Source organism: Phascolarctos cinereus, unplaced genomic scaffold, assembly GCF_003287225.1.
Source record: "Phascolarctos cinereus isolate Bilbo 61053 unplaced genomic scaffold, phaCin_HiC Scaffold_9;HRSCAF=440, whole genome shotgun sequence".
In the NCBI taxonomy this organism is placed as follows: domain Eukaryota; kingdom Metazoa; phylum Chordata; class Mammalia; order Diprotodontia; family Phascolarctidae; genus Phascolarctos; species Phascolarctos cinereus.
This window is the reverse complement of record NW_027556402.1, coordinates 16,268,074-16,281,820: the sequence shown is the minus strand read 5'-3', so window position 1 is coordinate 16,281,820 and position 13,747 is coordinate 16,268,074. Positions and strand designations below refer to the sequence as shown.

At 41.8% G+C, this 13,747-nt stretch overlaps 1 protein-coding gene across 2 annotated transcripts in view; it reads right to left on the bottom strand.

The window, feature by feature from the left end:
* SLC4A4 (solute carrier family 4 member 4) overlaps window positions 1–13,747 on the bottom strand; it is a 398,910-nt gene that overhangs the window by 312,263 nt on the left and 72,900 nt on the right. For both annotated transcript variants that reach the window (XM_020988496.2, XM_020988499.2), the window contains exon 3: window positions 4,986–5,165. In XM_020988496.2, coding sequence (XP_020844155.1) covers window positions 4,986–5,165 — 180 coding nt within the window. The remainder of the gene's footprint in view (window positions 1–4,985; window positions 5,166–13,747) is intronic.

Here is a 13,747-nt window from a genome sequence, read left to right as displayed (position 1 = left end):
GAACCCAAGATACCTTGACTCCAAGTCCTCTACAGGCCCTAACCAGTACACCATGATGTCTCTCATTCCATCTCTGGCTTCACTTCTCTTTCTTCAGTACTGGCTCTATAGTTCGCCATTTCATCAAGGCACCATCATCTACCTTCAAATCTCCTGCCTTCTCCTTGTCTTTCTATGGTCCCTGCTCTCACCATAGTGGCCTTAGGAAATCCTCTCCATCCTTTCATCCAAGCAACCAGATGCTAAATGAGACCACACTCAGCATATCCTGCTATCCAACCTCGTACAAATTCGTGCTATCCAATCTCAACCGGGATTTGATAATCCCATTGTTGACTTCATTGACTCCTCCCTCAGTGCAGTGACTGCTCCAAGCCTCCTGCCATCTCAACATCCCAATTTCACCACCATCACTCTCGTCTCTCAGCATACAGCCTTGTCATCTACTTAACTCAGACGATTAAGGTCATCCATCATGATCTCTTTCTTCTCTCAACCTCCATGGAACACGTTTAGATATTCACCAATCTTCCCCTTTGCTCTAATTTCAGAAATGAAGACCCTGATCCTCAAAAAGGCATAATCTTTCCACTCGTGCCCTCAATCCCACCCCTTCTTGTCTCCTTGGGGAAATTACACTGAAGATAATTTCTTCTCTCTCCCAAATGCAATATCTCCCTCTCTTCTGACTCCTTCTTGACTACCTACAAACATGCTCAGATCTCCTCTTTCCTAAAAACAATTTCCTTGACCCTGATGTTCCCTGAAGGTATCAGTCTTTATTTCTCTTCCCCTACTGCTAAAGTGCTAGAAAGCAGTGTGAATACTCAATTGCCTCTACTTTCCTCATTACCCACTCATTCATCAACCCTATGCAGCCTAGGCTTCCAACACAATCATACTATAACACTGCTCTTATGAAAGTTGCCAGCCCTCTTAATTGTTAGACACCATTAATGACCTTCTCTTAGAGCTTAGTATCTTTGACCTTGCTGTGCCTTCTGGTACTGCTATCCCCCATTCCTTCTGCATTAATTGATTGATGGATGGATGAATGGATGGATTCACCTTATTCTCCCACACGTAAGTGTGGGTAACCTCCAAAGCACAGCCCTTAGTCTTTTCCCTTCTCTTTCTATCCTCTCTTCCCCAGCAATGTCATCTACTCCCATGGATTCCATAATTATTCTTGGCAGACAATTTCCAATTTTTTATATCCAGCTCTAATTTCTCCCCTGAGCTTTAGGCTTGCATTCCCAACTGCCTAATGGACTTCTCCATTTCAATGTCCTACTGGCACCCTCAAACTCAACGTGTCTGAAACTGAGCTCACTCTTTCAACATGCCCCTCCTCCTAATGTCCCTATTTCTGTTTATGACACCAACATACTCCTAGTTACCCAGGACTAAATATTAATTTTATCCTCGACTCTTCTCTTACCCCCCTCATATCCAGTGGCTTGCTAAGTCTTCCTATTGATGCTACCTCTATGATATCTCACAACTGTCCTCTCTGTACATACAGCACCACCAGTAAAGAAGCTATTATAATAGCCAGGTGAAAGATGAAAGGGCCTGAACTATATACATATATGTGTGTGCACCTGTATATACATATGTACATATATAACAAACAACAAGCATCAATAAACACAAACATTTACATGTACAAAGAAGAACAGAGAGATTGTATCTGAAACTATGACTCTATTATAACACAGTAGTTATACATAGTAATAATAACTATATAGTAGTTACAACGCAGACCTGCTTGCCTGTATTGCTTCTGAAATTCTTTCTGCTGTCTTCTATGCATTTTTAAAAATGTTTCAATGATGCTTTTTTCTTTTTCTTTTTTTTCCACATCTACTATTTCTATCCATGCACTATCCCCTCATGCCTACACACACACATGCACACCCTCACATGAACACACACACACACACACACACACACACACACACACACACACACACACACACTAAAAGTCTTCCCTTGTAACAAAACAGAACGGTCAAAGAAAACAATTCATGTATTGGCAGTGTCTTAAAATATCCACCTTATTTTAGATCTCTCGTGGATATCATCTCTCTGTTAAAAAGTAGGAAGCATGCTTCTTTTCATATCCTGATTGATCATTGCTTTCACTAGAGTTCCTATACTTTTCAAAGTTGCTTTCCTCTACATGATTACAGTCAAGGCCTAAATTATTCTCCCATTTCTCTATCAATTCATTCAAGTCTTCTGAGTTTGTCTGAATCCATTCCTTTCCTCACTTTTTGTAATACCGTCCTCATCCTTCTTCCCTTCTTGGGTGGTTGTTGAGAGAAACTGGGGTTCAGGCCCTCACCAATCATGGTTTCCTGATTGGTCTGGTCTGTCCACCTCCAGTATTTCCCACATCAAGGTGTGAGATATATATAGAGAGATAGGTAGATAGATATAGATATAGATATAGATATAGATATAGATATAGATATAGATATAGATATAGATATAGATATAGATATAGATATAGATATAGATATAGATATAGATATAGATATAGATATAGATATAGATATAGACATATAGATATAGATATATACACACATATACATATAGACAGACATAGGTATATATATGCATGCATATACATATATCTACGCATACATGCATGTTTTATATGTAGATATACATATGTGTGTTAAAGTATAAATACATGCATTATGTGTGTGTGCATATGGTATATGTATGTGTGGATATATGTGTGTGTGTTGTATATATATACATATATACATGTATATATATGTGTGTGTGTGTGTGTATGTGTATATACTCATATATGCATGTGTGTATGAAATATGGTCCCGGGAGAGAAACAGTAACAAGGATGGCAATGGAAGCCAAGGTGGTTTATCTCTGTCATGGAAGCAATCCAGCACGGGATCCAGATGATAATCTTTAAGCTCTTTTGACAGTGAAATTCTTCCAATGGCCCCTATTTTCAGTAGGCATTGTGTAGATTGCATCAAGCCCTGGAAAACTGCCAAGTCTGCAAAGTGATCAGAGGGTCATGCATTGACACCTAAAAGGAAGGAACTTGACAGGGTAGCTAATCTATGCCCTAGTTCCGCAGATGAGGAAAGCCAAGAGGCTGACATGCCCAAAATCACACAGCTGTTAAGTATCAGAGCCAGGAGTCAAAGCTAGGGGTTTTTATTCCCAGTGGTTTCTCTACTATTCCAAACATAATCCTTCAAAAGGATTTGGCTTTACAATCCACACAGGAAAAACCAAGTGGATGAAAGTTCGCTATCCATGACTTCAGAGGACTGCTAATGACACATGCCTGTCCCCTCCCAATAGAGAGGTCATGGACAATAAGATACACAATAAGGCGTAGTCAACATATTAATGCATTTGCTTGACTGAACGTCTTTGTTATAAGGCTGCATTCTTTGTGGCAGGAAGAATCACTGAGAAGTGACAAGGAGATATTTAAACATGCATTAATAAAACTTATTTTTTTTAAAATGCCTACTGTCCAAACTCTGGCATGCAGCTGGATAGAATACCCATACAGCAGGCACCAATATCTTTACCTAGCAAGATACTGCAAATTCACACTGAACTGGCCCAGAATTGAAGCACAGGATGAATTTGCTTTGTGGAAACTGCAAGTTGCTTTAATAGTCCTAAACATCTCTCTGAAACAAAGGCCCATCTTTCTAACATTAACATTGCTTTACTGATATTATGTGTGAGTTGTAGAATTACGACCATCTCCAAAGAATTAAAGTTTTCCAAAGGCAATGGTGAGCACATGCATGAAGATTATGGGAAGTACGTGTCGGCGTGTTATCAACAAATGATTGCCCAAGAGAAACAGTACAAGAATACTATCAAAGAAATGGCTGAGTGACCAAAAAAATGGATGAGCAGAAAAGGAAATGGGGAAGTTACTAATACCTGTGCAACATCAAGAGATCTAGATGAAGATCCTTAGCACCTTTGGTGGACTCTTGAGGAGGATTTACAGACATGAATAAGAGTCACCTAGGATGAGATTAGGGGCAGCTGGGTGGTGCAGTGGATGGCCCACTGGGTCTAGAGTCAGGAAGATTCAAGTTCAAATCTGCCTCAGATACGTACTAGCTGAGTAACCCTAGGCAAGTCACTTAGCCCTGTTTGCCTCTGCTTCCTCATCTGTAAAATGAGCTGGAGAAGATGGCAAAATACTCCAGTATCTTTGCCAAGAAAACCCCAAAATGGAGGCATGGAGAGTCAGACGTGACTGAAACCAATTCACAGCAATAAAAGAATAGATGAATTAGTGACTATGTGCATCACTGGAGGGGATTCCATCATCAGAGAGATCACAAAAACATGGAAGTGTCAAACTGTCGAATTGAAAGGTCCCCAGAGGTATTCTGTGTCCTTCCCTTCTCTCCTCCTTGCTAGCTAACCGTCACGGAACACACGAGTCTAAAACAGCAGTTCCAACAAAAGGACCCAAAGCCTAGATCCCTGGAACTACTTATACCCTCCCTCCCAAATCTGGTTCTCCTCAGCCTGGCACTACTCCATTTTAAAGCCACATCTATTTGCAAGACCAGCAGGGCCTGCTGGCCCAAGACACAAAGGTTCCTAAGTGAAAAGTAGTCAGAAGAGCCTTCAGATCTTCCTGGTTATCTCCCATTAAAAGTTTGCCCTTAAACACCTACATCTAACAACCTAGTCTACCCCACTCCTAATTGAGGATGGAATTTTGAAAAGGCCATGATACCGAAATTTGAGTAGTAGACCCTCTGTTCCATTTGCATTCTTACCCAATAAATTCCTAAAGCAGCATACTAGTAACTCGAAGCACTCCTCTCTTCTAGCAGGCCAGGAGAATCTAACTTTAGGAAGTCAATCGCCAGCCTCCTCAAGATTCTGTGGCTGCCTTTCCAAAGGATTAAGAGAGGGCTGGAGAAAAAGGCCAGTCCCCCAAAAGTACTCACTGAGTGGTTTGAGGATACTAGTGCTTGACTCATCAGCATTGTCCACATCGGATTTGTCAGAATAGTTCTCTGAGTTTCTTTCCTTCTCCCTCTTTTCCCTGTGACCCGTCTTCCTCTTGTGGCGCCGCCGCCTGCGATAGCTCTTCGGCACGTGAACCCCAATGTAGATGGTGTGGTGACCTAAGAGAGGCAAACAGATCATTGGTCATTCCAGATCATCTTCCCTGTCTTATTCATGCATCACACGTCACACTGATAAGAAGACAGATGAAAATGTCTGAGCAGTAGAACAGTGTCATCCTGCTGGATTTGACCACTAGCTGCAGTCTGGAGGTAGAAATCATTTTCTTAATGGGTTTCAGTCGACCATAGTTTAATTTTAAAAAAAACCACAGGTGCCTTAAATGGCTAGTTAACTCCCAAGTTCTAGGGCTTTCGGGTTTGAGGGTTGGGAAAGGCCAACACAACTACAATGATTCAACAACAACAAGGGAACTCTTTGGTTCAGCTCTTGATGTGGCCAGAATTCAATTTTATGAAGATATAACATTAATAAAATTAATTAATAGAAATAAGTACATTTAATATTCAGGTAATTAAATATCTAAACTACTTAATTTTTAAAATTCTTTTTTGCTATTGTGGCTTTGCTAAATGAAATTTCTGTTCCCAAACTATTCAAAGTACCATAGCATTGAAAAGGATGTGATATTTAGAGATTTCTGCATTAGGATGATAGCCAATATTTGTCAGAAGTAGGACCTGAACCCAGGTCTTCTTGACCCTAAGGTCAACATAACCACAATGCAATACCTCTCCTCCCTGCTGCATTAATCAAAATAAACCACCCAGGTCAAAACTGTTTCGTAGAAAAGACCACAAGCAGTAGGGCTGTGAAATCCTTTCTCTGGATTAAAGGAGCTACTCAACTGACAAGTGATTTTGTTTTTCATAACATCTGGCAGGACAAAAAAGGAAGCCAATGTTCTAGACTTTGTTTCAAAAGAGCATAGCTTTTCATCCTCTTTTATGAACTAGTCACCCTGAATGTGGGAACCACCCATGTCAGAAGTAACATAAATAATACATATTAACAGCAACAATATCAATTTCATTTCTCTGACCTACGGTTTTCACTTTACATTTCCATAAGCACAATACCTTGACAACAATTTCTCAACATCAGAGACATTATCACAAAACTACAGCATACTTCCAATATCACATATAAGGTCCACTATTGGACATTTAAAGCCCTTCCTACCCGCTAGTTTTCTACTTTATGCCTTTCTGCACACCATTTGACCCAGGTTTGCTGGCCTGCTCCCTTTCACACAACACTCAATTTCCCAACTCCATAACTTTGCACTGGCATCATGCCAGAAGCACTCTCCCTCCTCACTTCTGCCTCTCATTTAACTTGAAGACTCGGCCCCAATCCCACCTTCCACAGGAGGCCTTTGCCAATCCTTCCAGCTGTTAAAGCCTTCCACTCTATGCTTCCCTTCCATCTACTCTGTAGGTATCTTGCATATATCTTTTAATTTACATGTTGTCTCTCCCATTAGAAGGTAAGTTCCTCAAAGCAAGGGGCTGTTTTTGCTTCTACTTTGTTTCTCCAACACTCAGCCTAGTGCCTGGCACATAGTAAGGATTTAACAAAAGCTTATTGACTGACTGATATACATGCCATATGTCTTTTAAATTGCAGTGAATTATTTTTCCCAGTAACTTATCAGACACTTATGAAAACATTGTAATTCAGAGGGCTGTTGCCTCTACTTGGCAGAGATTAAAAGGAATTTTATCCTCCTTCGAGAAAGAGGCTTCATCCGAGACAAGCATAATCCAGGAGTCTATCTATATTAATCTTCAAGAGAAGTGTAGGGCCCTGCTGGCCATTCAAAGTAGTCAAACCACTTTCTCTTCCCTCCTCTCTCCCTTCCAACTTAGAGCCACAGGGGAATACTTCCTGCTGCATTTCATCTGAGATTTATCAAACTGAACCACATGCGAGCAAATGGTTCTCATGGGAAAGCTGAATTTTACTAGGAAGTAGGAAATGTCTCAGAAACAACATGAATTAAAAAAACAGTGTCAATTGTTTCCTCTTCACAAGTCTAGGAGGTGAGCCCTGCAGCTTTATCTCAAAAGTCACAAGGATGGAAGCTGCCAATTGGTTCCTCTGAGCAAATCAAAAGAAGGGGGGTGCTGATTTGGTTCCCCTCCTTTAAAAGGATTATATAAGGATAAGAATAATAAATAAGAAGTTAGCTTTGGTAAAGTAAAAAAATATATATATATGTATATATACATCTATACATATACATATACATATATCTATATCTGTCTATCTATCTATCTATCTATCTATCTATCTATCTATCTATATATGTTTTAGATTCAAGGGAGTTGGGTTCATCTCTGATCTCTACCTGCGTGACCCTGGGCAAATCACTTAGCTCTCTGTGACCCAGTTTCCTCATCTGTAAAATGAGGGAATACAACTAGATGGCCTCTGAGGTCCCTCTGCTTGCGTTGTTTGTGACCCCTTTTGGGGTTTTCTTGGCAAAGACACTGGAGTAGTTTGCTGTTTCCTTCTCCAGCTCATTTTACAGATGAAGAAACTGAGGCAAACAGAATTAAGTGACTTGTTCAGGGTCACACAGCTAGTAAGTGTCTGAGGCTGGATTTGAACTCACAAAGATGAGTCTTCCTGACTCCAGGCCCAGTGTTCTATCCACCGCTCTACCTAGCTGCCCCTTCTGAGGGCCCTACCAGTTGTAAATCTATGATCCTATGATGCTGTAGTTTTGTAATGATTTCAAAGCAAACCCCTCACAACCATCCTGTGCAAGTCACTTAACCCCATTTGCTTCATTTTCCTCATCTGTAAAATGAGCTGGAGAAGGAAATGGCAAAGCACTCCAGTTATCTCTGCCAAGAAAACCCCAAATGGGGTCAAGAAGAGTCAGACACAACTGAAAAACTACTGACCAACAACACAACTATCCTCTCAGTTAACTAATGGCATCAAACCCATTTCACAGAAGGGCAAACTAGAGCACAGAATATACTGCTTGTCAACAGCCACCCAACTCAGAAGTTCCAGAACCAAACTTTAGATCCAGATACTCTGTTTCCAAGTTCAGTCCCCCTTACACCATATCCTATTAAGGAATTAATTTTAAAAGTGGAGCAAGAAAACAAATCTTGCAACATTAAACATTTTCTCAACAGAACATCATGGCAAATTGCCAATACTAACATTAAGCACACCCAAATTAATTTTATCATGACTTCAAACCTCCAAGTGCATTTATTTGGCCAACTGTTTAAAACTACTGGGATCTACTGGTGGGCAATTCTTCTAACTCTCTAGTATTAATGATGGTTATTGAATAAATCCCATGCCAACAGTGAGTCAAACCAAGCAGTAGGGAAAATACTTTCTAAAGAGAGGTCCTGAGATATAGGAAAAGCTTCCCTGATCTGGATTCAAAGGAAATGGATTCAAGGGGGCAGCTAGGTGGTGCAGTGGATAGAGCACCGGCCCTGAAGTCAGGAGGACCCGAGTTCAAATCCGGCCTCAGACCAAACATTTGACACTAGCTGTGTGACCCTGGGCAAGTCACTTAACCCCAACTGCCTAAAAAAAAAAAGAACAAAGGAAACGGATTCATATTCTAACTGTGCTTCTTACAATGTTACCTTTGTGTTCTTACACAAGTGTAATTACCTCCTCCCTCTCTCCAAGACTTCCACTTGCCTCAACTGTACAATGAAGGCATAATCCTTAGCCTGCACTGAGAGGCCAATTTTCTTCCAGCTCTAAACCCTGGGATCCTCTGAAATCTAGTTTTCATGGTCACTAATGAGATTTTGTTAGATCCTTGCCATTCTACCCTTTAGAGATGCCCAAGATAATATCATGACTTTTATCCTCCTAAAAGGTGATGCTAGAATTTAGCAGAGATATGATGATTGGATATAGAGATTTGGGAGCCATCTCTATAAAAATTACAAGCAAACCCATGGAAGCTGATGAGATCACAGAGATGGGGTACACAGAGAAGAGAAAACAGCCCCTGACAAAGCCTAGGGAGATATCCATGGTTGGGAGATGGGAGGGGATAAGGAGACAATAAAGGCCCTTCATTGGCCAACTGGTTTTGCTTGATTGTTTTCATTATAAGGGCAGCTAGTGGACAGTGTCAAGCTTGGAGTCAGAAGACTCATTTTCATGAATTCAAATCTGGCCTGAGACACTTGCTAATTGTGTGACCCTGGGCAAGTCACTTAACCCTCTTTGCCTCAGTTTCCTCATCTGTCAAATGAGCTGGAGAAGGAAATGACAAACCATTCCATTATCTTTGCCAAGAAAACCCTAAATGGGATCACAAAGAGTTGGATACAACTGAAAATATGACTGAGCAATACAAAAACAATTTATTACAAACATGTTATTACAACATATAAGTATGTTGTATGTACAATGATATTACAACATATTATATGTTACAAGAAGGGTAGGGGAAGGCATCATAAGAAAGTGACAGGAATGAAAAATGGAGGGAGCCTTAATGACACTTTTAAAAGGGAGGAAAAAGACCTTCAGACAGGTAGGATGGAACCAGGAGAGAAGAGTATGACAAAGCTGAGGGAGAATGGAGAGGAAGGGCGTGGAAAAGGAAGTCAGGAAGGGTGAGAACTGAGAAAAAGCCAACACATACAGCGATTTTCAGAGGGCTAGTAACTTGGAGAGTGCAGTAAGGGGTTCAGAAGTGAGGAAGACATGAGGAAATGTCTATTGTTGTTCATTGTTTTCCAAATCCCAGCCCTATTTAATGCACCCATGTGGGTGAATGCACAATCACCTTAAAAACTGAGTCCATACAAATCTGTGCCATTCAATCTCAACTGGGCTCTCACTATTGCGCAGCAATCCCATTACTCTTCCATGGCTGACTCTCTGTTGCATTCTCCAGAGGGGAGTTTCCAAACCTTCCTTCCTCTCTTCAGCTACCCACAACCATCCTCCAGCCTCTCAATAGTGTGCCCTTTCCCATACTCTAAGGAAAAAGTGGAGGCCATACAAAAGCCAGCTCCCTCTCCTCCCAAATTTCATACTTAAAATATCCTCAACATCACCTCCATTTCTCTTCTCTTCTATTCCAGTCTCTGCTGAAGAGAGGTGTCACTTATTGCCAACCCCAACTCCTCTAACTATTACCTTTGACCCTGCCCTTTACAGTAAGGAAGTTAAACCCCATACTGCTCAAAACTCGAGTGCTACCCAAACCACATGAAAATGTAACTGAGAAATGTTTAACAAAATAAATAAAAATCAAATACAACATGGATCATGTTCATTTGTGGCTTTCTGAGCCAATATACAGACTGCTGGGATCTGTTTCTATTGGAGTTTGACAGCACTGTTCTACCATCCCCTTCTGAAGTCTGACCCCTTTGGTCTTTGCCTCTCTCTTCCTGATTTTCAGCCTCCCTTTATCCATGCCTCCTTCACTACTGCTTATAGACATGCCCAAATTGTCCACCCTCTCACAACTTACAGTCTCAGTGACTTGAGGCACTGAGAAGTTCAGTGAATTTCCCAAGGTCCCCCAGCCAATATGAGTCAGAGGCAGAAAACGAACCCAAGTCTCCCTAACTCTGAGACCAGCTCTCCAGCCACTAGACCACATCGTTTCTTATAAGACTACTTCCTGAACAGTGAAATGGAATCCCCATGAAGTATACTGCAGCCATTCTCCAAGAATGGCCATAGCTGAAGCACATGGCATGAACTGAATAATTAAAAACCGAAGATCAATCAATAAATATTTACAAAGTCCCCACTCTGCACCACACACTGTACTACGCACTTGGGATACAAAAAGAGGCAAAAGACCATCCCTACCTTCAAGAAGCTTACAGCCCAAAGGGGGAGACCACTTGGAAACTAATACACAGGATAAACAGGAAATAATGAACAGAGGAAAGGCACTAGAATTAAGACTAGTTAGGGAAGGCTTCCTGTAGAAGGTAGGACTGTAGGTGGGAGGCCAATAGCTAGTGGTGAGGAGGGAGAACACTGCAGATATGGGGGAGAAGTGGAGACTTCTTTTTTATCTTTCACTTTTCTTCAGAGATGTATTGGTGACCATGGAGGGGGGATGGCAACACCCTCTCTGACTCTTCCCTTACTGTTCAGCTGTTCAAGATTTTGCAAGACAGATGTCATCTCAGGACAATGACTTCTACTTCAAGCTCAATTACTTATTTTCCTAATTCAGGCAGTAGAGCTGATGGTGACCTCCCTCCTAGAGATCAGTGTAAGGAAGGTCCACTCAAGCTAATTCTTAAGGATATGGCAAATATCAAATAGTACTGAAGTACTTACATAACCAAAATATCTAGACCAATGGAGAGTAACCTGAAAGGCGGCAGCTTGACTCTCCCAAATCCTAGCCATTGCCCTAACAGCAGGAGAAGCAGCCTACCTTTTCATTACCAGTGGAAAGGTCCTGTTTTTGATGAGAATACAAGAGTCAGAGAGGGTGTTGAGATCCATGTATGAGAATACATGGATTTCAACATGCACAGAACAGCCTCCTGCCACTTTTGCCATTCTCCCACTCACTATGATGAAAATAAAGGAAGTGAGCACTGCAGCTGAGAAGATGTTTTTACCCAGAGTTCCCCAGTGTCCATGACATTAGTCTTGAGTGGACTTCCAAAAATGGAGAAAGCCCTTGCAGTGTGAGTGAGTAAAGAAGGAAGGCATGGAAACCATGGTGGAGAGGCTGGGGGTCTAGGCAGGGTGGAGCCTCCATCCTGGACTAACTCATTCTAAGTGTCCCCTGGTGGTTGGATGTGGGTGCTTGTTGGGGATTTGGGAATATTTTCGTCTTTTTTGTTTCTCTGTCTCTGAGATACTAAAATTTGCTCTTTCTCCTCTTCTAGTTTCAACAGAATATGAACCCAGTTTAGTTGACATCATTTTCTTTTGAAATAATTCTCCACCTTCTTTTTTTGCTCTTTTATATTTTCACACACACACACACACACACACACACACACACACACACACACCTTTTCCAAAAACATTTTCTACTTTATCCATTAACATTCTTTTTTATATTCTTGATCCAAAGAGAATTCTGTTTTCAATTTTGATCTGCATTTGAGTTTGTTTTAGTCTCCCACATCTAACCACCCAGGGGAGATTGCCAAGACTGGAGCCAACCAGCTCCAAGCACCGGCAGCCTAGCTAGAGATGATACATGCAGCGCCATCCAGTTCCCTGGTTCAGATCCACGGCACAGAAATGAAGTCGTCACCCATCCCCCTTGAGCTAGGCCATTCTTTCAAGCAATGACATGGGAAGCAGCCACAGGGAGCCCACGGATTCCAGGATATGACTCTCTAGCTTCCAAGGGTAGAGTCAAGCGAGAGGGCAAACGACATTCATATTCTCTTTTGTCTTTTGACCCCACCACCAACTCTCCAGCTTTGGCTGATGGGCAAAAATGCCTCCAGTGCCTCTAGCTCCCAGGCGGGCTCCAGCTTCCTCCCTTTCCTCCCAAGTCTCAACCCACTGCCAGCTTTAACCGCCCCAGTTTGGGCTGTGGCCACCAAATTTCATATCACCACAAATGTATAAAACAATGAAACAGCAATTAGAAAGAGTTGGTTTGAAATCCTGGCTGACTAAGGCTACAAGCTGATAGGGACCCAAAAAAAAAAGGCCCTTTATTCATTCTTCTCCTCTCCAGGAGGGACGGAAATCAGGAAGGAAATGTTTGGACAGTTAACAGAGGGCCCCTGCCAGCCACAGAGGCAGGGACCCAGCATGGACGGTTTACCAGCCTACTCCACAATCTCTGGCCTCCCCTGGCTCCCAAGTCTTTTTCTGGCACTTACAGCTCTCAGTTCTGTGACTTCCCATATCAATGCAGAGGGATGGCCCCTGCCATTTACTCAGTTCCCTATTCGGACAGGCTACAATGTGGTCCTAGCCTGGCTCTCCAGCATGGCTGCTCTACATTCCTTTTCATGTCACCACCCCACCTGGCCTCTCTCCTTTTCAGAACTCTGCCCAAATTCAAAGTCTGGGGTATTAGCTCCAAGAGTGACTTCCTAAATATTGTTTTTCCATGGTAACATCCTTGAGAATGGCTACAGTTATATTCCACTAACACATCCCAGTAGATACAGCTCCAGCCTCAAGTTAGGATGACCTGGGTTCAAATTCCATCTCTGACACATACTGGTTATGTAACTGTGGGCCAGTCCCTTACCTTTTTTTTTTTTTTGGTGACGCAATCAGGGTTAAGTGACTTGCCCATGGCCAAGCAGCTAGTAAGTGTCAAGTGTCTTGAGGTCGGGTTTGAAAGTCCCTTACCTTCTAAGCATCTTTCCAAAACTACAAGTTGCAGGGAAATTCTAGTTCAACATAGAGAGAATTTCCTCACTGGGAGCTCCCTATGCCAGTGAAATTACAACTCTGTAAATACCTTCACATAGCTCAGCTATATGGAGAAGGTTTATGGCTCTTTTGCAAATTTGTAACTCACAAAATGATGATAAACCAGCAGGAAATGAATTAAATCATAGGTGTATACTGTTATCGTACACATAAAATAACAGTGATAAAGAGATAAACAACAGATGGGCTTTCAGAAACAAGAGCCTACAGGACAATATCAGAATCGAGGTTAGCACCCACTTAGCCTACTGATGGATGGCAGACCTCTGAA